Raw genomic sequence first — 22,371 nt, 5'->3', positions numbered from 1 at the left:
TGTCGTCCATGCAATGTTCAGTGTAGACATTGGGAGGTATCAAGAATGGACTTCCTGGGCTTTGGGAATGTCTATTGTCAGATGTCGTCCATGCAATGTTCAGTGTAGACATTGGGAGGTATCAAGAATGGACTTCTTGGGCTTTGGCTATGTCTATTTTCAAATGTCGTCCATGCAATGTTCAGTGTAGACATTGGGAGGTATCAAGAATGGACTTCTTGGGCTTTGGCTATGTCTATTGTCAGATGTCGTCCATGCAATGTTCAGTGTAGACATTGGGAGGTATCAAGAATGGGCTTCTTGGGCTTTGGCTATGTCTATTGTCAGATGTCGTCCATGTAATGTTCAGTGTAGACATTGGGAGGTATCAAGAATGGACTTCTTGGGCTTTGGCTATGTCTATTGTCAGATGCCGTCCATGCAATGTTCAGTGTAGACATTGGGAGGTATCAAGAATGGGCTTCTTGGGCTTTGGCTATGTCTATTGTCAGATGCCGTCCATGCAATGTTCAGTGTAGACATTGGGAGGTATCAAGAATGGACTTCTTGGGCTTTGGCTATGTCTATTGTCAGATGTCGTCCATGTAATGTTCAGTGTAGACATTGGGAAGTATCAAGAATGGGCTTCTTGGGCTTTGGCTATGTCTATTGTCAGATGTCGTCCATGCAATGTTCAGTGTAGACATTGGGAAGTATCAAGAATGGGCTTCTTGGGCTTTGGCTATGTCTATTGTCAGATGTCGTCCATGTAATGTTCAGTGTAGACATTGGGAGGTATCAAGAATGGACTTCTTGGGCTTTGGCTATGTCTATTGTCAGATGTCGTCCATGCAATGTTCAGTGTAGACATTGGGAGGTATCAAGAATGGGCTTCTTGGGCTTTGGCTATGTCTATTGTCAAATGTTGCCCATGTAATAGCAACTGGCTCAGAGCAACAATGGTGATTTTGGATCATTTGTACACCTGGGTTCACGACCATCCGGTGGCCTTACCCACGCAGTTGCGATTTTCCTACGATGGTTGTCTACGAGAAGGGTCAATTAAACCTGTTAAAGTGGGTCTGGAGCCTAGACTCTGGTGCCATGTTCCACAGAATGGACAGCATGAAACAGCAAATGAAGAATTCTGAGGTTCACTCACAAGCAGCCGACAGCCATCACTTGGAATGGTCCGTGTAGAACTGAGACTCTTCTGAACCAGGGATATCTGAGCAGTCTTTCCATGATCACAGGGAGCACACCTACAAGTCAATCCAAAAAATATCAAAGTTATCAATAACCTTAAGAGAGGCTAGGTCGTACTTTTCTCTACTTTCCAACACCCGGATTTTCAAAGGATCTTGTACAGTGTAAGTCAAAGATCCTCAGTTGATGTACTATGATTCATGGTTACTTTCTGGAACATCGTGTATATTACAAAGAAGTTGACATTTCCAATTGAAATCAAATGGGTTACAACTTATTCACCTGGGCTTGTTAGCACTTTATCATTTGTGCAAAAGATTTTGGAATACGTGGGCTTACACATTCCAGGAGCTGCCATGATGATCCGAGATGTGACGACCTGTGTTATGCCTTTCCTTGCTGCTTTCTGTTAAAACCACAATGTGAAGGAAAACACAGGAAACATTTCACAAATTCATTTATCTTATTGGCCTCTGCTGGCTTTAAAAAAGTTACAGTCAGGACAATTACATAAACTTGAAATTTACAGAATTTAATCACAAAAATTTGGCCAGTCAAGTGCATGAGATGCTTAACAAACAAAACAGTGTGGTTGCTGAATAACATTTTCCTGCTAATTGGTGCAATCTTGTCAGAATTTCAAGCGGTTTTTGGACATGAATTTCCAAGGCTGCTTATTGCTTTCAAGTAATTCCCTTTTTTACTTTTCAGATGCTCCTATTGAGGGCGTATTTCTAATGCAGACATCTGGAGATATTTATTGGTAGCACTAGCCATTTCATATGCAAACACAAGTTATTTCCACAGTCGTTTACAGTTACCTATGCTTGTAAATGTTCATTCTAGATAGGAAAACTGGCATTGCTTTACGTTTCCAATGGTGCAGTCCAAAAGGAGTAAATTGTCTGACTTTTGATAGGAAAAACATCTTGCCCGGAGAGAGATGAATGCTAATATACATGTGACAAACAAATAGAAATGATTACAACTGGGTAAGATTTATCTGTTGGACAGTTTCAATTCCTAGCGTAACTATGACTCTTACTTTTGATTTGCCAAGTTCTCTGCCTTTCTCATCACAGACCACAATCCCAGAAACAATTTCCTTCTGCCGCATCATAGGAATATTGACACAGTTGGCTGCTGCTACGGCAGCAAAGGGGACATATCGGGCTATGAGGGGTGGGGATTTCTGAAGAAAAACACAAGTGTAAACCAATTTACCAAAGAATTCCAAAAGAGGTTATAAAATATAGAAATTTGAAAACTATTTGTCTTTTCAAAGTCCAATGTGCAATAATACATGAAGTTTACATCCACATAATTTTCAAGGGCTTCTTTTCAAATATTATCACGACGAGAGCCAATCATTATTCAAAATAAACGTTTAAATTTTGGGGCCATTAGAAATCTATTGTAAGTCAGTCATGTGATCATATCATGTCACAGCCCTCCAATGAAATACATGTACGGTAGGAGAGAGTTTCACCTAAAAAGCATCTCTACACTGGATTGTTATGGTCAACACCATAGATCTCTCTCATTGGATGTTATCTCTGTAGGATAATGGCAAATATTTATATAACTGTAATGTGCGCTGTGTGCAAAATGATCTAAAATAGCGCATGTGCTGATGATCCACATATCTTTGGCACACAGCACAGCGTGATGCGTGTTACGAAATGGAAGTAAAAATTGCTGATGCATGTGGCAACCTGTAGGAAGTGACATCATTTGAGAGAGACCTATTGAAACCAGTTTCTTTATAGAAACACCTGTACCTTTGTGAGTGAGTTGAGACTAAGCGCAGTCACCAAGGCACTACTTGTTGCTGTGACATACGCCAAGCCAATTTCCCTGAAATGAACCACAAATGATATAACTACAAGGCGTCCAAAACCAACTGAACTCTACCATCAACCCTAAACCCCAAATCCCACACCAGGATCTGGGTTCATCTTCATGGGTTCAAGAGCTGAGCAGCATAGAAACTTCCGGTTTTAGTGGAGGCCGATGACCTATAGATTCCCCCATCATTTTTCCACAGTATGGTGGATGTCTTAGGATTCTGGAAAGTTCCTGGCAAAATGAACTGAGGGGGGTTAGAATCAGTAACCATATAACAACAGAACTACATGCAGAATATTCTAACTGATCAAGTTTCTGCTTTTTGTTACTAACTACAAAACTGATGATGGTATCAAACAACTCTACAATGTTTCATCTATGATGCTAACATGTTCACAGTTTCACTTCAGATAATCTGAATGCAAAACTAGGCAACATTCTACAAGGGGTTTCCATTTCCATGGCAATCACAAATCTCATACCATACCGGTTGGTAATGGATGAGGCTGCGTTCCTATTGGTGTAGTTGACAAGTGCGTTGAATGACTGGTTAATCCACTGCCAAAATACCACAGCAGGCATTGTTCTGTCAATGAAGGAATCAAGAGTCACAGTTTAAGTCAGAGGCGTGTATGTTTGGATGTCTTCTGGAAATCCTGGAGACCACATCAGACACCATAAAGCCACATAAGAGCATATTCTTCAGCAACCTGAATAACCCATTTGTCACATCAAAGCAAATTTCAACGTCCAATTTTCAAATGTAGTCTAAAGTCCCCACGGGAGCCACAGAGATACGAAGAAAAAAAAACACAAAAAATGTAATACATTCTCTTCTAAGCCATTCAAGATAAAAATTTAAAAAAGACTGTCCGATCGAAAGTGATGACAAGAAAAACAAAAAAGACACAAAAGTCCAATCTCACAACAGATGAAGAGCCATGGCCATTATCTTGAGTCTACTTACTTGTACCATTGTAGCATCGCTCCTGTGATGGCCATACCACCTGGTACTTGAAAGGACATCTTGCCTATAAGATTCATCTTCTCCCCAGAGTCTGGGTGAAAAGCCGACATGTACAGCTTCTGAGCGTACCAAAGCTGTTCCTCTGTTGTACCTGGGGGTTCTAGACCCATCCTGGGGAGAAAGTAAGCAATGTGGACATGAGTGTGGAGTCCGTGCACTAGGTCTGAGTATCTGAGTCCTGTTGGTGGCAGTGTTTACGATTTGTGCTTATCACACAGTAATTCAATGCACCTGTCAATCTGGGTTTCAACTTTGTTTTTCACAGAAAGTGATCATGTGGGGCACAGTTACAAAGGCAGTGATGTTGGAAAACAACCAACATTAAGAGATAGCAAGGCCCTATCTTTCCCGTATACTTATGTCATATATGGAAATTTTTTTATTTGCCAATGTCAGTGACTTTAATTTCACATTATTTATACACACAAAAGGGAGGTTAAAAAGATTTCATTCTGTTACCCTGGCAACACAGAACTTTACCTGATCCTTAGGGTGATGCAGTCCAAATTTCAAGAGAAATCTGTTCAGTAGAAGAACACTTTCAATGAAGAAAGTCTGACTTATTACCATCGTATGATACTTGATAGCACAGGATACATTGTGAAAAGCCCTGCCAATATGTTAGTTTGTCACCAACGGAATTACCCCAAAGCAAAAGATATATGCTTTCCACTAACAGCACAGCATTGTGGCTCGTATGCAAGCCTGCAGCTCCAAAAAGTTCCCTTGGGATTTCTGGAAGCTGAAAGCAGAGAATTGTGTGTAATCAGAGCCATGAGATGGAATCTACAGATGAGTAAAATTAAAAGAGGACAGAAAAGAAGCTACTACAACAAAGCAGGACACAGCCAAGGTGAGCTAAGCAAAGATCAGAGCAGTAAAACAAAGGAGCTTGACCAGGCTTGATACAGGAGGAAAATAGAACGTGGATCCGTGTAAAATTTGAGGCGCACTTACTTGTAGTCATTGATCAAGTCCCTTGCAGCATACAGTTGTTTGTCACTGCAAATCACTGTTCTTGGATCGGTGACATTGAAGAAGTGTTTCAACCTGCCCACAAAGGTAGTCTGGTCCCAACGAGGCTGGGAGAGGTCTAATCTTGGACCCATACCGGTAGAGGCAACTACACTGTCTTGAGTTGCCAGGGTCTGTGCCATGTTTCACTGTTTCTTTTAAATCTAATGGGAAAAATACAAATTTAATTTAGACAACAATTTCCTGAATCTGACATTATTTATAGGTGTACATGGGCGGGCTGTCATGGAGTAAATCTTACTCTCACTCAGTGAAAAGCTTTATTTCCAAGGCAAGGTTCTTTTAAGATTCATATTTCCCCCATAGCCTCAAATCCAGAGGGTAGGGGTTAAGGATTAGACCATTCCCCATATTTATACTCTGTGCATAATGATTAAAAAGGCAGTGAACTTATTCATTCTGGATTATGCTTATTTCTGTTTCAAGTTGTAACTAGGTTTTTTCGTGCCTTTGTGGAAAGGTGAAATAATCAGCAAGCAAAATTGGCCGCTGGGAACTTGTAAAATTTAAAACAGATGCAACAAAATAGAGAATAACTTTCAGTCAAGTATTTCAAAAAAGCAAGGTCATTCTTAGCCCCGCTAGTGTGGCACGGCCTCTCACTCCCGATCCATCCTTAGCCACACATCCGTATACGCAATTTCGTGTCGGCGTACTGAAAATTTTCAACGCAGGCACTTATCATTGTGGGCGCAATTTCTTTTGGACACAGAGATGATCCTTAGCCTCTCCACTTTCTTAATGCCATTTATTGAATGATTTCACTCACGTTGTTCTGGCACTTTCATGTCTTTTTGCCTTCACCCATTCAATCTCACAGGCTTGCTCTCACAGTCGCCATCTTTAAATTAAGTGGGGTTAGGTCATTTTGGAAGAACGCATGAGCATAAGAGTCTAGTCTATGTAGCCCGGGCCTCCAGGCCTGCTGATACTATAGGCCAGACCTTGCAAGCGCATCTGAATGACCTTGGGCACTCTTCATTGTGGCAAATACTGACAGTGGCCCATTTTGTACAAATGAAAAAATGACGGGGGCACGTCCCTTCCCTAATTCCCTTCCCACCCACCCCATCCCCGGTCACTAGCCCTCCACATGAGAATGTCCCACAAGACAGATGACAGTTTTCTTTAGGCATAGCGTGGTCTACATACATGTACATGCTTTATCACTGCTCTGCAGAGAAACAGATCTCTGCACTTTTTCATCTCTTATTACCAAGAAAACCATCATCACACACTAGGCCCTAGAGCAAATTTACGCAACATGATTTTATTATATCATGAAGGTAGGAAAAGACCTCCATGGTTTTATGCACCAAGTTGACCAACCTTTTCTGTAGATTTTCAACACAACGGAAGGACCTTGCATTCAACTTCCGAAGTCCGTGACACGCACACAAGTTCCCTGTACACGTACACATGTGCAATAATATTAGCGAACTTTACACGAGCAGTCTGGCAGTACACAATAAGCCACGGTAATACTCAAATGTCCCTACACTGAGACAGGGATTCAGACAAAACGCTACTGGCAAAAGATGGAACAAAATTCCTACGGACCGAAAAATTATGTCAACAAACCGCAGAGAAAGCGTTTTGAGTGCTTTTTAAAACCAGTGTTTTACTTTGATTATTGTATATAATTAATCATTTTGAGGTTGAGGATAAGTTTTATGGCTCATGAATTATTTCTCATTGTTTAATAGAAAGTTCCGAAAGAATCGTGGGAAAACAGCTGTACATGCAAACCTAGTGACGTCACATACACATAGTTACATACAGCGTGTGGCGCGTATCCCTAGTCCATGCATAGAGCAAGGACCAGTCAGGAATCTCTCTCTGAATATTACACGTTAGAAGATTCATTTGATCGTAATGGTGAGCATTTAAATTAATTTTCGATTATTTTATGGATTTTACAAATTTTGATAACCGTTGCTAAGTACCACGTTTCCCCTATCGTCACATCATGAGTTAAGTCTTTGCTTGGCATGACATAGCCCCACTACTGCCAGGGCACTAGTGTGGCACGGACTCTCTCCCGATCCATCCTTAAGGATGGATCGGGAGTCCGTGCCACACTAGTGGGGCTTGGCATGACAATGACAGTCTAGTACATGTAAGTAGTGTGTAGCCAATGGCATGGAGCTATAAAAAAGGACGACAATGTACGAGTTCATAATCATTCATAGTCAGGTAGGCCTAACGTTACACAGGTGTCTTGCTAACCTTCTGCCTGGTACGTAGGCCTACTCCCAGATTTGTCCCACACAGTTCCAAATTTTCATTGCTTTGGAACGCTATGCCATGGCATGCGATTCTGGCACAATTGCAGAATACCCCGCCACTCACCTTACCCACTTTGTATGTAGCCACGGATACAGAGTCACACTTCCATCCACAAAGCCCACTTCATATCCCTGTATTCGCGTAGCCACTCCCCGCAACCCACATTGGACGTAGAAAATTCTTCCACTCCCCATTCACTTTGCGTTGCAGGACGCACAAGGCCCACTTCGTATGTAGGCCTATCGGCGTAGCCGCTCCCTGGGACCCAAATTGGACTTACAAATTCTTCCGCTCCCCCATTCACGTTGCGTTGCAGGACGCACAAGGCCCACTTCGTATCCCCGTAGGCCTATCGGCGTAGCCGCTCCCTGGGACCCACATTGGACTTACAAATTCTTCCGCTCCCCATTCACTTTGCGTTGCGGGACGCACAAGGCCCACTTCGTATGTAGGCCTATCGGCGTAGCCGCTCCCTGGGACCCAAATTGGACTTACAAATTCTTCCGCTCCCCCATTCACGTTGCGTTGCAGGACGCACAAGGCCACTTCATAAGGCTGTAGGCCTATCGGCGTAGCTGCTCCCCACGACCCACATTGGACTTAGAAAAATTTTAGTCTTCCCTGAGTGAGTTGTATGTAGGCCGACATGTAATTCAAGTGAGTGCCTCATTCTCAAGAATGACGTCAGTACTATACACAACACATACCTTGAGGCTTGACGCAGCAGGGATAGCTGGAAGTCGAATAACCTCCACTCGACTACGTAGCCATGGATTTTTAGGGGGGGTGTTTTTGTGTGGCGGAATATTCTGCAATTACTCCGGGATTCTTAATGAGCCCATTTATTTTGCCTAAAACTGTACTTTCTCAATCAAATCTCCCCCCCCCCAAGCATCCACAGTATAGGCCTATTACCAGTGTAAAACGACCCACATTCACCAATATCAGTAAAGAGGAAACAATGAGAAGCAGTTACAGTTTTAGAGGTGGGAGGAAAACCCCAAAGGAATAGTCTGGGTAAAACAGGAAGGGACTGAAAACCCAATCCACATGTGGACCGGGCCGGGAATCGAACCCGGGACCACAGAGGTGGAAGGTGAGGAAAGAACTGCTTTGCCAACCCAACTCCCCAATGATACGGGAATGCAATGATACGGGAAACGTGGTACTTTAGTTGGCACAATTCTGAGAGTAGCCCTCTGGTTCTTGGCCTACTCAATCCATGCATGATTCACGTCAGCCTGGGCAGGATTCACACCTACTGTAGGTCATAGACGTAGTGTTAGTAGGCCCTAGAAGGTATGAAATTCACCACTGCATCAATGTAACTCTCCTGTACCTTTTCACCATCCATTGGCATTTGCTTTTTCCTGTTTCTCTGAAATCTACAGGGTTTGCTGAGTATTTTACGAGGTCTTAAGACTAAACATGAAGAGGAGTTAAGGGTCCTTCTTCTCGGTCTGGACAATGCTGGTAAGACCACCATACTGAAGAAACTTGCCTCTGAAGACATCAGTCACATCAACCCAACACAAGGCTTCAACGTCAAGAGCGTCAAGACTGGGAATTGGCAACTGAACGTTTGGGACATTGGGGGTGAGTAGACTAAAATTAAACCATCCCTTTTTGAGGACAAGGGCCTGTCCTAAATCTAAGAAAATCTATCACTTGGTTTGACAGAATTTCAATGGCTTCAGGACTGATGCTGAGCAAAACTGCAAATAGAAAGTGATGGGATCCTGGAAATATTGTTCAGTTTTGTTCAAGGAATATTCGTGCCAATGAAACTTTGCAGAGTGATGTGTACTTGGCTTTGGTAAGATTCCAACCTAGGTACTACATTTAGAAGACAAGGGAAGCACCATGGCCCCTGTCAGATTCAAAGTTGGGTCGCGGAGACCATTGCTTGCTCAAACCTGTCCACTGTAAGTATCTCTGATGCTTGAATTCTGACAGGTCAGCAGAAGATCCGACCATATTGGGCTAACTATTTTGAGAACACATCCATTCTTATCTATGTCGTTGACAGCGCCGATCAAGTACGACTGGAAGAGACTTCATTGGTGAGTGCTGGTTTGGTTTACCACAGAGAGATTATCACTTATGACACATAGATTGTTTGGCACCAGACTCCAAATGCAGACATTTAACTGTTATTTCAGGAACACAGTGTTTTTGCATTTTCTGCTAGAATGAAAATGTCAGGCCCTGTAACTTTTGAGATGGGATGATACGATTTGGTAAAGTAAAAACATCGGTTTCAGCAAAACAAAAAGGAAATTTTTCCATTGCTCTCCAGTTGATGAGTCCAAGTATTTTACTGCATGCTACGTTTGTATAGCTGCAACCTTCTATAGTCAAACCTTGTTGATAAGAACACTGCTAATACAGCATTCAGCTCAAACAATAGCATTTTTAGGTCCCAATCCCTTTTTGTTCTTTATGGTTTTTATTCCCAATAATACAAAGTTCCTGTTATAAGAAGGTAATCAGCAGTGTCTGAAGGACCTCTTATTAACGAGGTTTGACTCGACTAGCCCTGACCTTTGTCATCTTGATTTTTGTGTGGCAGGAATTGACCTCCTTACTGTCAGAGGAAAAGTTGGCTCAAGTACCTGTCTTGGTATATGCAAATAAGCAAGACCTTGCCATGGCACTTCCAGCCAGTGACATATCTATGGCGATGGACCTGACCAAGATCAGAGACAGAGCATGGCAGATTCAAGCTTGTTCGGCAGTTACAGGAGAAGGTCTCAAGGTCTGGAAATGTGGTTTTTTTAATGTGTATGAAACAACCACAAAAAGTACTTCCCCAAAAATTTTCCTAAAAATGGGCATACATTCTTATTGTAACAAAATGAGGAGTAGAATATGCTAGTTGAATAAAGGCATCTTTCACTCTCAAAAACTATAAAATTGTTAGGATAATATCAATATTCCGATTGGAGATCCTATGAGAATGCCAAATATGTGTGCATATTGTCTTCAAGAAATAAAAATCCGCTACAAATTGCTGGCTGACTGGACAGGCATGGAGATTATTAATTTTGAAATGGTAGAGGGGTCCAATGTGTTGATCTCCAGTCTAATCTGTCTTTGAGGTAAAAAGGAGAGAACACTTAGACTAAGGTTTCAACATCTGGTTCTTAAACGTATTTTGATTAAAACATCAGCCATTGAAGGTTGAAATGTCATGTGTCACCTGCTGAAGAAGAATACATAACCATCTGGCTTCAATTAATTAAGCAAGCCCAATTGACCCTCATGTCATGACAGCGTGATATGCTTTGGTGTCCTGCTTTAATGTTCCAAATTCTTTGCTTTGCAGGATGGCCTTGGTTGGGTCTTTTCAAACGTCGGATCATCAAAGAAAGGATCAAAGAAATAATCCAGTAGAAAAATGAAGCGTACTTTGTAACTCATCAGTTTCTAGACAATCTTGGTCCACTTCACCCAATGCTTGTACTCAGGAGGTGGAGCCACTTTTGTCAACTTGAGCTCAGCACTTGGAGATGTCTACTGGGTAAGTTGGATTACACTGTGGGTGAATGGTACCCAGTGTCATTATTGGATTCATAGTGATTGCTGTCAGTCGTGGAACACTGTCACTTATTTTCTAATGTGAGTCACAGACGGGTTGGTATGATGGCAATCATCCTTTCCTTTGAATCAATCTGACAAAGAGTATACATGTATCTGCTAATTTTTATTTTATTTTTTTTTTCATGAACTGATTTTTTGCAATCAATGTTGTCGGTATATGCAGTCATATGGTACTTTAAAACATCCGTCGTATTCAAAACAGCCATTTGTAATTTCAGAAAGTGTGAATAACGAACCCAAGTATATTGGGTAAAATAATTTGTTGAGAGGTGTTTTTAGGGGTAGCCAATCGGCGTGTGAGGTAACAATAAATGTTAAAGACATTGGCTTTGAAATTGATGGTCTGAAAGGGAAGGTTGCTAAAAAAAATCCCAGGCAAGAGATCTGTCTCCCTGATCGTACAAAATACTAAGATACCAAAGAGGGTTTACGTCTACTGTCGGATGCTTGGACTTAGTCTAAAAGTCAGCTTACTGGAATTGGCTTCATTTCAATCAGTGAAGCAATCGTTATGGTTCATGTAGTTCATTCTGTGAATTGACCACTGTCCCTCAACTTAAGCCGTGTCATTATTTATTCATTATGATTGACTGTATACGTCCAGTTTACTGCCAGCGTGCCATATTTCCCTTCATTCCACCTTTAAAAAACATGAGTCGTCTTGAGTAAAATTTGTACATCTAAAAAGTGGTGGAGAGTTCGAATAAAATTCCAGAACACTAATTCAGAAATAGCTTTTTTGAATGACCAGGATACCACAGCTTTCCAAACATGTTTTGCACATTTTAGTTTTCTGGTTATCATTTGTTAATATCCAAGTTGGTTGGTTATTGTGCCTTTGAAGTACTGTGTTTTGGGTGTGTCACAGTTTGTGCTTGATTGGTTGTATTTGTTTGACAAGTAAATAGCCACACCCTTGTAAAGAACTTGATATTTATGCCTGCTGAACTTTGTAAATTCTCTGCCATGAGCCTATTAGCACGGTAAGGGGGCACAAGAGGGCGCTGTTTGATTTGGGTAAAAACATTTTTGTGCTCCAAGTGACCTACTGTGTCTACCATGCTTCACAAAGCTACAAAAACTTGACCAATTCAGGTGTTAACCACTCACAAATCTTTGCAAATCCAACACTTGGCTCTGTGGGATTTTCAATGGATTTAAAATGGCAGGGCTTGGATATTGGGACACCATTCCTTAACATAGGGCTTGATGATGCCTAAATTCTGTCAAAGTGAATTGAATATTCCATTTTGTTTGTTTGTTGGATTTGACAAGATTGGGAATAGTTTTCAGTGAAGTGGTTAAGTTCTTGATTCCCCCGAAGCGCAGTGGCTTGTTATTCCTAAACATTTCGGGAACATTAATTAATTGACAGTAAGGAAAAAAGTTCCAAATCCATCTACAGATTTTGCCAAATGTGTAGACGGAGTTGCCCATTTTAGAGGTTTAACATTTTGATTGACGCATTTTGGCTTTCATTTTTATTGTTAACAATACCTGTAAAATGTAATCTGATTTTCAGAACACTTTACTGCTCGGTCATATCAAAGGAATACCATGAATTCATCACCAGAACTTTAATGCAATTTGTTGTGTTTAAAGTTTTCAATGACACCTTGGTAAGGCTAGGACGTTTACACATTTAAACAGTGTGGAAAAGTTTTCTAAATAGTTTTCACACTCTGAATTGACAGTAGTGCAGAATTATAACAGCGAATCAAACTTCATTTACGTGCACCATTCACCTAGCATTAAAAACAAAAAAAAGAGCAACAGACTTTATACTTAATTAAGCCAGTATTGCACTTAAATCACAATAGAAAGTAACAATTTTGAAGAATTCCATCCACCAAGATTTAAGCATTTATCAAACCTACTATTGAGATTAAGAAACTAACTTTTTTTTATAATTTAAGGGCAACTGTTTTGTGTGATATTTTGTGTGTGTGGCATAAGAGCTAAGTGCAGCTTGTCTAATACCTTATGAAACTCGTGTTATTATCAAATAATTTCTTGTAATCCTTGAACTTTTGGCAGTTTCTTCACAAAAAGGGTGACAATTGGAGAGCATATGGATAGGTAATCAAAACAATAATAATTACAAGCAGTTATCCGCTCCGAGCAGAACAAAAGAGGGCGTGTTTTTTTAAGTACTCACTGCGTGGGCGCGCGTTTATAATGGGATCAATGGCGCGTTCGATGCGGAGCACGCTGAGTAACAAATTTGTTCCTTAATGTATGGTCTTTGTGTACACTCAGAACTCGTGCAAGAACCCGCTTGGAAAACTTAGTACCATCTGTCTTTCTTTTGCCGCTTGGGGGTGCACTTCAACTCGGGGCGGTTAGGAAGCCTGAAAATATTCAAGTTATGTTATTTGTGTAAGATACTGTATTCAATATGTGTTCATGTTCAAGGGTTGTAAAGGTTTTGTTGATTTTGGAATGTGACATATTTGACTCTGAAGATGACATTGATGGGGTCATCACAGGGTCATCATGAGGTCATCATGGGCTGGATTGACCCTGACCAACAGTGTTCAAACCCACACCAGACTAGATAGGAGTATCAGCAAACAAATCACCAAAGAATGCACCGTATTCACGGAGGACCCAATTTCAGTCAGGTTCCCCAGTGTAGTGTATTCATTGGAAAACGTTAAAGTTATAGAACCAGACTCTATTCTACAATTTTGTTCTGACCCCCCCCCCAAAAAAAACCCACCTGGTACCATCATATTAAGGGTTTGAAATGTATACAGTATGCTCAGGAATACGACTGACATTGGGTACCCTGCGAATACGGTCCATTGCTGAAAATTGGCTGAAGACAATATCTGACAGGTGAGTGACAAACTCAGCAACAAAGTTCACCGGAAAAAGCTGCCTTTAATTATGGAGGCTTTATACTAGCTAGTGTTCAGAAAAAACATTAGTGGCTCAAAGTCAGCAACTAGTTGGGCTTCAAGTAAAGGGATGTGTTTCAGGTTCTTATCCTGATAGGGCCAGAGAAGTGTGAATTTTAGTCTAACAATTTAATGAAAAGGCCTGAAAACTGGTACCCGTACCCTTTGGACATGGATTGTGTTCCTGGATTTGTTGGTACCACACAGTGAATGCATTATGATGTCAGGTTTAGGTCCTCAACGCTTGGTATGGTCCCAGGTTGGACTTCATAGATTCCATGGCTTTGGCGTCAGGGGTTATTTCTCCCAAATTGGGAGACCAACATGGTTGAGTTGGAAGAGTGCTGCCAAAAGTGTCTGGTGGTTGTGGTTTGGTAGAAATGCTGCCTCCTGCTAATTAGTCTCAGAAAAATGGTTCAGTTGTAAATAAGAGCATTGCTAATACAACATTCTGCTTATACAAAGAACATTTTAGGTCCTAATCCCTTGTTCTTCATTCCTGACAATATAGGATTCCTGTTATAACAAGGCAATCTGCAGTAGTCCAAAGGAACTCTTTTTAATGAGGTTCGACAGTAATTTTTTTTTTCTGGATGAAAAGAACAATAAAGTAATGTGGCTTACATGACTGGGTTGAAAAGGAAGGGATGGCTTAAATCACTTGAAGTGTTTAACACAGCCAAACGTTTACCAATCTTGATAAGAGGTCAAAGGTCCTGACAAAAAGGGCTTGTTTACTGGTGGTATTTTCAAATGAATGCAGATGCTTATTTTCACACCTTTTGTTTAATCTTGTTAATGTATTTGGGAGTACGTTACTGTGATTTATTATTGGTTAGTTAGTGAATTTGATTACAATTTAGTTGGTCATTCAACATGAAGAAGTCACAGTTTAATACACAGCGATTTCATAGTTGAAAATCACTCTAGTGTTGTAGTTCATGGGTAGGTCGTGGAAATATACTACCCAAAACACAAAACATTGATTTGATGGCAAGTTTATCTGTGGTATTTTACCTTTGTACAGTGTTGCAGGTACAAGTACAAGTTATGCACAGATCTGTTCCTTTGTCCCTTCAGATATTTTGACATTTTCTTTGTTGAGTTTAATTCTCTGCGACATCAGTTCATGATTTGTTGCACTAGAGTGACTAGGGTGCAGTCCCCAGAAGTAACTTGTCCAAAATATTCCTAGTGGATAAAGAAATGAGACCTTCATATCAGTGCAATTATTGTGTAAAGGTTTTGTTTTTTGTTCATCATTTTTTACATTTTTCTCTCATATTCATGGATGAAATCTATTGGTCATAAGACTGTTGTAGCTGTAACCTTTAACCAGGCATTTTGTTGAATGATTTTTTTATGCTCGGACCACTTTGTCACCTTGAGTCAGGCGTTCGTCCATTTCCAATTTTATTTTGTATATATAGGATGTGTATTCTTGTTTGTCAGTTGATTATCAGAACAAATGTAGTCTTGTATTTACTTCTAAAAAAGTATTTGTACCGATAGGATATAGATCCTTTAAATTATTGATTTATGCTATTAAGAAATGAGCATTGGAAGGGTAAAAATGCAATGACTGAGAATAAATCCAAGTCACATTTCATGTAATTTTAACCGCTTGTGTTTGGAAGGTTTTAGTTTTTATTGTGGGCTGTTTTTGTCTTTTTTTGTTTTATGAAATGATTATTGACACATTTCGACTTAAATAGACTTCATTGGGGATATTTCTTCACAAAGTAGAACCTATTGGTGTCAAGTCGACAGGCAGAATTCAACAGGCTGCGTATTTGGAAGTGCGCCCTCTGTTGACATTTATTGCGAAGTATTTTAATAGAGGGCGTTTGTGTACCAACTAAAGGTCGAGTTCGGGCGGCCTGTTCTTGACACGGTTTTCGCATTCTCGAGCTCGAACGACGGGAACATGACCCAAGAACACTGTTCTCGGAACAGGTTCACACACCACCTCCTCATCAGGGTTTTACACGATCACACGGGAAAACTCGTGAGATTTGATTTTTGAAAAGCTGCAAAACTATCGAGATGGCTTACAAAACTGGAGACAATGGAAAGTTTTGCACAATTAACATCAATAATTTTCCATGACAGATATGATTTTTAAAATGGAAAATAAGTTGGCTCAAACATTAACTCTCGAAGAATGTACAAGGATGCCGCCATGTTGCATGTTACTTGCATGCTACAAGTAACTAGTAGCGATAACCGGTTGTACGTTCCCAGCGTTCGAGCGGCCGACCCACAAACAACGTTACAAATCGATCCTGAACATACGAGAACAAGCCGCCCGAACTCAGCCAAAGGATACAGGCCATTGCCAGTAAATAGGCTGAAGACTGCTTCGCTTGCGCGGGCCAAATCACAATTTGTATGCACTCAAATTCTCTACGAAATAGAGCATTTTGTGGCCCACAAGCATGAAGTGTTGTAGAAAATACAGGTTTAGGCGGGCAAAGAGAATACCAGTTTGCGTTTGAGAGAGATTTGGAAGAAATCGGCGCCTGAAAACAGTCTATTTTTTTCGAGAAGTGTAGGCATCAATATTTCAAAATGGCGAGGGGCTTCACGGCTGAATTTTAGCGGTGACCTTCCGTGGAAAAATCTTCAAAAGTCATTGGTCAATGAATAAAAATTTGAAAAGAAAATGAAAAATCATACACTGGGCTTTAATTTTATGTGCATTTCGAACGCCTGAGAAACTCGTGAGTATTTTTTCCTAATTTTTTGAAGTTCGGGTATTTATTTCTGTTGGCTATTGGCCTGGAACTTTCAGAGAGAGAGAAGTGCTAACTTCAGACTATGGAACCAAAGTAGCTGTTTATCATATTTGCAGTACAGCATGAACCACCATTTGGGTTCCACCAATTGAGGCACTCACGACGCAACTCTCTCTCTATAAACAACTCTGACCAACATTGTTTTGTTACCTTTACCCTGTTCAAGAGCATTTTCTTAGAAGACAAACCAAGGTACCGGTAATATATGCCCAGAAATGTTTTAGTAAATCAGGGGATTATTCACAGATAACTGTAGTCTGCACTGGGAAAATTAAAGGAGTATACTGCATGTATTTTATTTGAACTGAAAATGAAATTCAAACTGGCTTTTATCAGTTCATGTTATCATAACCTGTGACCACCAATCAATTATCACATTGGGTCGAACTTTCGCATTGGCAAGTCAATATTCTCTCGTATGCCTTTAATGGGCGACCCGAGATTCACCTATTATTAGGACATTTGCTTACGATGTTCGCACTATTCACTACCACGCTGCAGCATATACCATGGTGCTTTGCGTTTTGTTCCTCATAGGTCTACAATGAGGTATTCCAATACTTAACTTTGCCCCCGTCTAGGGATTCACATGATTTTGAAACTGTCTTGAAGACATTGGAAAGAACTTCAAAGACAGGTAATATCAGCTCAGCATGAGAAGTCAGAGAGTGTCACCGAAATCGAACTACGTGCAACAGAACCAAGTACCGAAGTGCTTCTTTTTAATTTGAACACTTTGTACCTGTAAGGCTGTATGGCGTGCAAAGCTAACATTTAATCCGCGTATACAAATATCTCTATTAATTAATAGAAATATCTCTATTCTGGGAATAAATGTTAACTTGGCACGTCTAAGACTAGAGATATCTGTGTACGCGGATTAAATGTTAGCTTTTGTTCACTGAATGTGAGGCCGATCGAGTATAATTTGCTACGTATGGCAAAACGCACCCTATGTGCTCGTGTGATTTCCAACCGCAGCCGTAACTTTCGGAAGCAGCCGTATTAGCTGCGCCCTCAGCGGTACGAATTGTACAAACAAGCTTTATGAGTAGTCTGGTTCCCTGCCCAAAGATTCCCTGACGACTCTTGAAAAAAAAATTAGGTCAGGCATCACCCACGGATAGAAATAGATATGACGCAAGGCTCAGGGGTCACAAGTTGAGAGCCCGGATGTTTTCATATTCATCAGTGGCAACATCTCAAAATGAGACCTTTCTCATATCCAGTGGGCAATACTGCATGTGTATCCCCACTGAAAGTATGTTTCAGGTACAAGCCTGATTGGGTAAGTCATATTCTGCATTTGGCTAAGGCGACCTTCGATTTCAGTGTATAAAGTCAAATATCGAGTGGTTAAGACGTCTGCACTAGTACTAGTAAGCAGGAGGTCGTGGGTTCGAGTCCCACCCGAGTAAGCTTGTGACTTTTTTCGCAAGCTCTCGGACAAGCACTGAGCATACAGTGTTATTAATATATACGCTGGGTAAGGGCAAAACCCGTTATATAAAGTCAAATATTGTGGTATCAACAGCTGCCATTAGGATACGGGAGTTCACGTTCAACAGCTAGCCCACCTACTCGACCGGGAATCACCGAACGTCAACGGTACCATCCGAACATGCCGAATATAGGCGGGACGACTTCGGAATATTTTGGGTATTTCCTGAAAACTGGAGGAATTTCTCCAGTCTTGGTCACGTGGACATTGGGGGATACCGGACCCTCCATACGATGAAGATACGGGGCGGAGAGACCCCCCCCTGCCTTTGTGTTGGCCATTGTTTGATCGGAATCTCAGGAATTCTTTACAGACTTCTAAGTTCTAGGGGGATGTGTTAGGTAATTGAAGGGGGGGGGTACCCATCGGCCCCATATCGTGCACGGTATCCGACCATTCGGATTCGTAGAGTATAGTCAGAATCATCTGGTCTGGTATCCAGACTACTTTATGAGCTGAGAACCTAACTACAAGAGAGGGCGCACTGGATAATTCAGTGGAAGAAATCACGTTGTACAATGATTACATTACACAATGAAAGCGAAATAAATCTCGAAATACAGTACGGCCCTGCATAATAGTCACTAAACTCATGCATAAATTTAAAAGTGGAAATCCGCGGTTTTACCTTTCTTTTTATCCAAGTTTTTATCGCTAAATTTGTCCGGTAAGCCGATACTGAAAAATGTGAATAAAGTTAGTAAGTCAAATACCACAACGATAACCCCATAATAGACTGCAATTTTAAGTCACTAGTTTTATATTCCCTCTAGAATTTTGTTAGGAATTCCAACAAGTGCAGTGTCCCTGTGCAGCCGGATCGGCTGCATTGTTTTCACACTTAGCAAAGAGCTGTTTTGTCATATCATGATTAATATGTATTTGAGATGATATGCACCGTGTCATACAGTTTACCTAATCGAGTCACTTTAGTTTGTATAAGGTGTCATTAGGGCGCCAGGGGGGAGACATAGCAATCGGCCAAGAATCCCCTGACGGAACGCCGGCCCATGCACGATGCAAAACCAAAAGTGCGGGACGAGTATAATGTAAACTGAACCCTTTAGTCTGCACTCTTGCGGTACAGACTGACGACGCATAAACTGTAATGCGCTGGCTTGCTGACAAGTTTCTGGACTGTGCTTGATGATAAGGCGAGTGTATACACCCTCTAATAACATACAAATGATTTCCGCATTAGGATGTGATGGGTCGAGATTAGGCGCTGGTACGCTCTCTTTTGTTTGGATGTTTGGATGTTTTCTTTATCATGGATGTTTAAAGGGATGCTTTGTGCAGGGGAAATGGTTAATTTATATGTACAAACAAACGGTATACGTAACAGTTTTCTCATGGAAATTTTACGTTACACTGACTGCGGTTCTTTTTTTAAAAATCTAACTTTGTTTTAAACGGGCAGTTGGTCGATGTAGGGAAAATATGGCTAACATTCGGGAAGGATTTATACCTTGCCCAATTAGAACTCATTACCCGCGTAGGGATAGTGACTAAAAATAATTTTGATATGTTCGATGTGAAATACATGAGAAAGCTACTCAATGAGCCCGCCCACTTTCTTTGACAAACATAAATCGTTTAGAAAAAACAACAAGAAACTAACAAGAAAGGTTTAAATAACTTTATCGGCTCATGTACGATAAATCTTTGCAGGGTCACATTGTGACGATAGCGAACATCACAATACTACAGAAGAGTTATAACAAGACAATAATTGTCACGCGTTGAGTTGTTGAAAAGAAAACTTTATCGTAATTCGAATGAACCCATTCGGTTTCTTGGCCTTGATTCTCCAGCATCTCCAAAAGTCCACTCTCTTTCTTGTGTGGTAATTTCCTGGCCCGCTAAGGGTGAATTCGCACACGAATTGTGTGACTGATTAGGTCATCAACGGTAAAAGACGGGAAGATGGCACGGAAATTGACGAGGCGGGCACCGGCAATCGCGGCCAACCGCTCCCCGGCCGGCCAGGCCCCGAGGGGCTACGCTCGGCACAAGAGGATTTTAATCACGGTCCTGACTTGCTAGGCTTGCGGGGAGAAAATTGATTGCCGTCCTGCAAGGCGAAGTCGTGCAGATAACAAACAAATTAAGAGGCCTTGAACATGGCAAAGCACACAGCACAAACAGGCTAAACGAAGTAGTTTCAGCGTTTCCTCAAAGTTTGGCTTGTGCTGCAAGTGAACCCGAATTAACATTATTATACGCACTAACTATGGCTGATGCAAACTGCAAATTTAGGTATAGTGACACGGCTCATCGAAAGAAACCTGGAGCAATTATTTCCAATCTAGATGTAAGGATGGTCCATCCTTCATGAATATCTAAGAGGAAAATGTTTCATCGAATTTTACGTCAGCACATTGATCAACAAATGCAAAACAGACAGCACATACGTTCGTATTTAATGGAGTCTTACAAATCAAAACTATAGTGTTTAAAACTATAGAGTGGCATCAATCACGTAACGAATTCATTGCATGGATTTGTTGGTAATTGCTCAAAAGTACTCTCCCCTTTTTGATCTTTAGAAGTAATAAAAATCCAGCCATTTTCTGGCCTTCACGAATTATTTCCAATTAAAAGTAAATTGCCCTTCAGTGTTTGAGGTCCGAACCTTGAAGTTTTGTAATCTCAATTCCCACACTCATCAATCATAGACGGCCTGGATTAAAAACCGTCTCAAATTATCCTCTATTGACGCAATCAGAAGTTTTCCCGCTCTTTATTCCCACCCAAACGCGGCCTGCCAAAGAGAACCCCATTCATTAAAGCTCAATTTAGTCCCCTTAAAACCGAGCACACGCCATTTTGTAAATAAAATAAAAGACCAGTCGAATTTGTGCGAAGGGGTCTCTACTTCAGCGGATGACATATCTGATACTTAACCACATCAATCTCACTTCCAGATCGCTTAGCACCATTGGCCAGCCGCGTGCCTGAATGTCTTTGCGCTCGTCGGATCGGTTTGCCCCCTTGCACCGTTCCTCGCTGCATGGGCCCAGGCGAAGTTAGCAAAAAAGCCAATCGTTTCTCGATAGCTTGTTTATGAGATACAATTATCCGAACGGAAGGCGCTCGGTGATTTGTCGGGGATGGCATGGTGACAAGAGGCTCTTGTGCCCAAATGAAGAGCAGCTAGCGCCGTTTAAATCACAGCATCGATTTACTCTTGATACTGGCTGGCTCAGCTTCGGCAAGCTTTAAGCCAACCAACCGCTCGCTGCGTCCCCCTAGGCTGTATCGGGTACCTTTGAGCGCCTCCTAGCTTTCTATTCGGTAACAAATGACTGATTGATTGGTTGGGTGCTTCGTAAATGGCTCTTACCGTACCGGTAGTCGGGCAATATTAAGCTGAAGTGGAGGACTTGATAACAGAATCTCACACAAGACGACCATCTTGGTCTAGTATCCCGAGGATATTGTAGAAATCTTCATCAAGTGGGTCACTGCTTAATTGGCACCGGACGATTTTCCCCCATATAAACCGATCTTGGTAATCAAGTAGGCACTGGTATCCGGAAAGTAACCTGTTGTCGAAAAATGTTACAATAAATGCCTTTTAATGTGCATCGACTGTGGTTAAAGTATAAAGGAATAATACTTGAATAAAAAATCAACTTGGAGCGATATTCGTGATGCGTTAAAGCAAAATGTAGAATGGCAAAAGTTACAGCTGTTCGAATAACTGACGCACAATAAGACACAAAAGATCGGAGATAGTATTGGGAGTCTATTTCAGGAATCATGACAATCAGCTGAACAGTCTTCATCATACCCACGGAGCGATCTCTACAAGAAATATCTTCATGGACAGGAAACGGGTAACTTGTCTCAGCAGTCTTTCTTAAAGATGATTACTTGGGTACAGGTATAATTATTCCCTTATTCGCGATATAAAGCTTAATAAAAAGTAATTCCCTGTTGATGAAACTTTCACGAAGACTGCATCCAAGATTTTACTGTTCGTTTGTTCAGAAAAATTTAGGGCAAGTGATGATCTATCCGTAATTTTCCTGTATACTCGACTTTCAAATTACACAGTGGAATCGGTGACAGGATTGTCCAAAAGAGGAGACGGCACAAGAAGCGATGAGAGGCTGAATGGAAACGAATGGTGTTGATGGTGATGTATCGGCTACCGTGCGTCAGTCATTTCGGCGT

At 41.2% G+C, this 22,371-nt stretch overlaps 2 protein-coding genes across 4 annotated transcripts in view; one reads left to right on the top strand and one right to left on the bottom strand.

The window, feature by feature from the left end:
• Positions 1–22,371, bottom strand: part of sfxn2 (sideroflexin 2) — a 44,261-nt gene that overhangs the window by 4,301 nt on the left and 17,589 nt on the right. The window contains exons 2-9 of one of the 3 annotated variants that reach the window (XM_022225008.2): positions 21,536–21,737; positions 5,018–5,238; positions 4,001–4,171; positions 3,521–3,619; positions 2,967–3,042; positions 2,231–2,377; positions 1,525–1,591; positions 1,142–1,241 (exon numbers count right to left, since the gene is read on the bottom strand). In XM_022225008.2, the coding sequence (XP_022080700.2) occupies positions 1,142–1,241; positions 1,525–1,591; positions 2,231–2,377; positions 2,967–3,042; positions 3,521–3,619; positions 4,001–4,171; positions 5,018–5,217 (860 nt within the window). In that variant the 5' untranslated portion in view covers positions 5,218–5,238; positions 21,536–21,737. Of the gene's footprint in view, positions 1–1,141; positions 1,242–1,524; positions 1,592–2,230; positions 2,378–2,966; positions 3,043–3,520; positions 3,620–4,000; positions 4,172–5,017; positions 5,239–6,424; positions 6,533–21,535; positions 21,738–22,371 lie in introns of those variants that run through there. The other 2 variants (XM_087144652.1, XM_022225009.2) reach the window with 2 other exon arrangements.
• Positions 6,814–15,510, top strand: LOC110973853 (ADP-ribosylation factor-like protein 3). The gene is made up of 5 exons (XM_022225010.2): positions 6,814–6,973; positions 8,776–8,980; positions 9,341–9,447; positions 9,957–10,142; positions 10,713–15,510. The coding sequence occupies exons 1-5, from the start codon at positions 6,971–6,973 to the stop codon at positions 10,770–10,772; spliced, it is 561 nt and encodes a 186-aa protein (XP_022080702.1). The 5' UTR covers positions 6,814–6,970; the 3' UTR covers positions 10,773–15,510.

The sequence above is a fragment of the Acanthaster planci genome, linkage group LG13, assembly GCF_054643075.1.
Source record: "Acanthaster planci isolate LZ-2023a linkage group LG13, COTS_SCS, whole genome shotgun sequence".
NCBI classification, from domain to species: domain Eukaryota; kingdom Metazoa; phylum Echinodermata; class Asteroidea; order Valvatida; family Acanthasteridae; genus Acanthaster; species Acanthaster planci.
The sequence above is the reverse complement of the archived record's forward strand: the minus strand, read 5'-3'. Positions and strand labels throughout refer to the sequence as shown.

Coding starts and splice junctions, on each gene's coding strand:
- LOC110973853 (XM_022225010.2), top strand. Junction 8,981..9,340: donor GAACGTTTGGGACATTGGGG/GTGAGTAGACTA, acceptor GAATTCTGACAG/GTCAGCAGAAGATCCGACCA. Junction 9,448..9,956: donor GACTGGAAGAGACTTCATTG/GTGAGTGCTGGT, acceptor TTTGTGTGGCAG/GAATTGACCTCCTTACTGTC.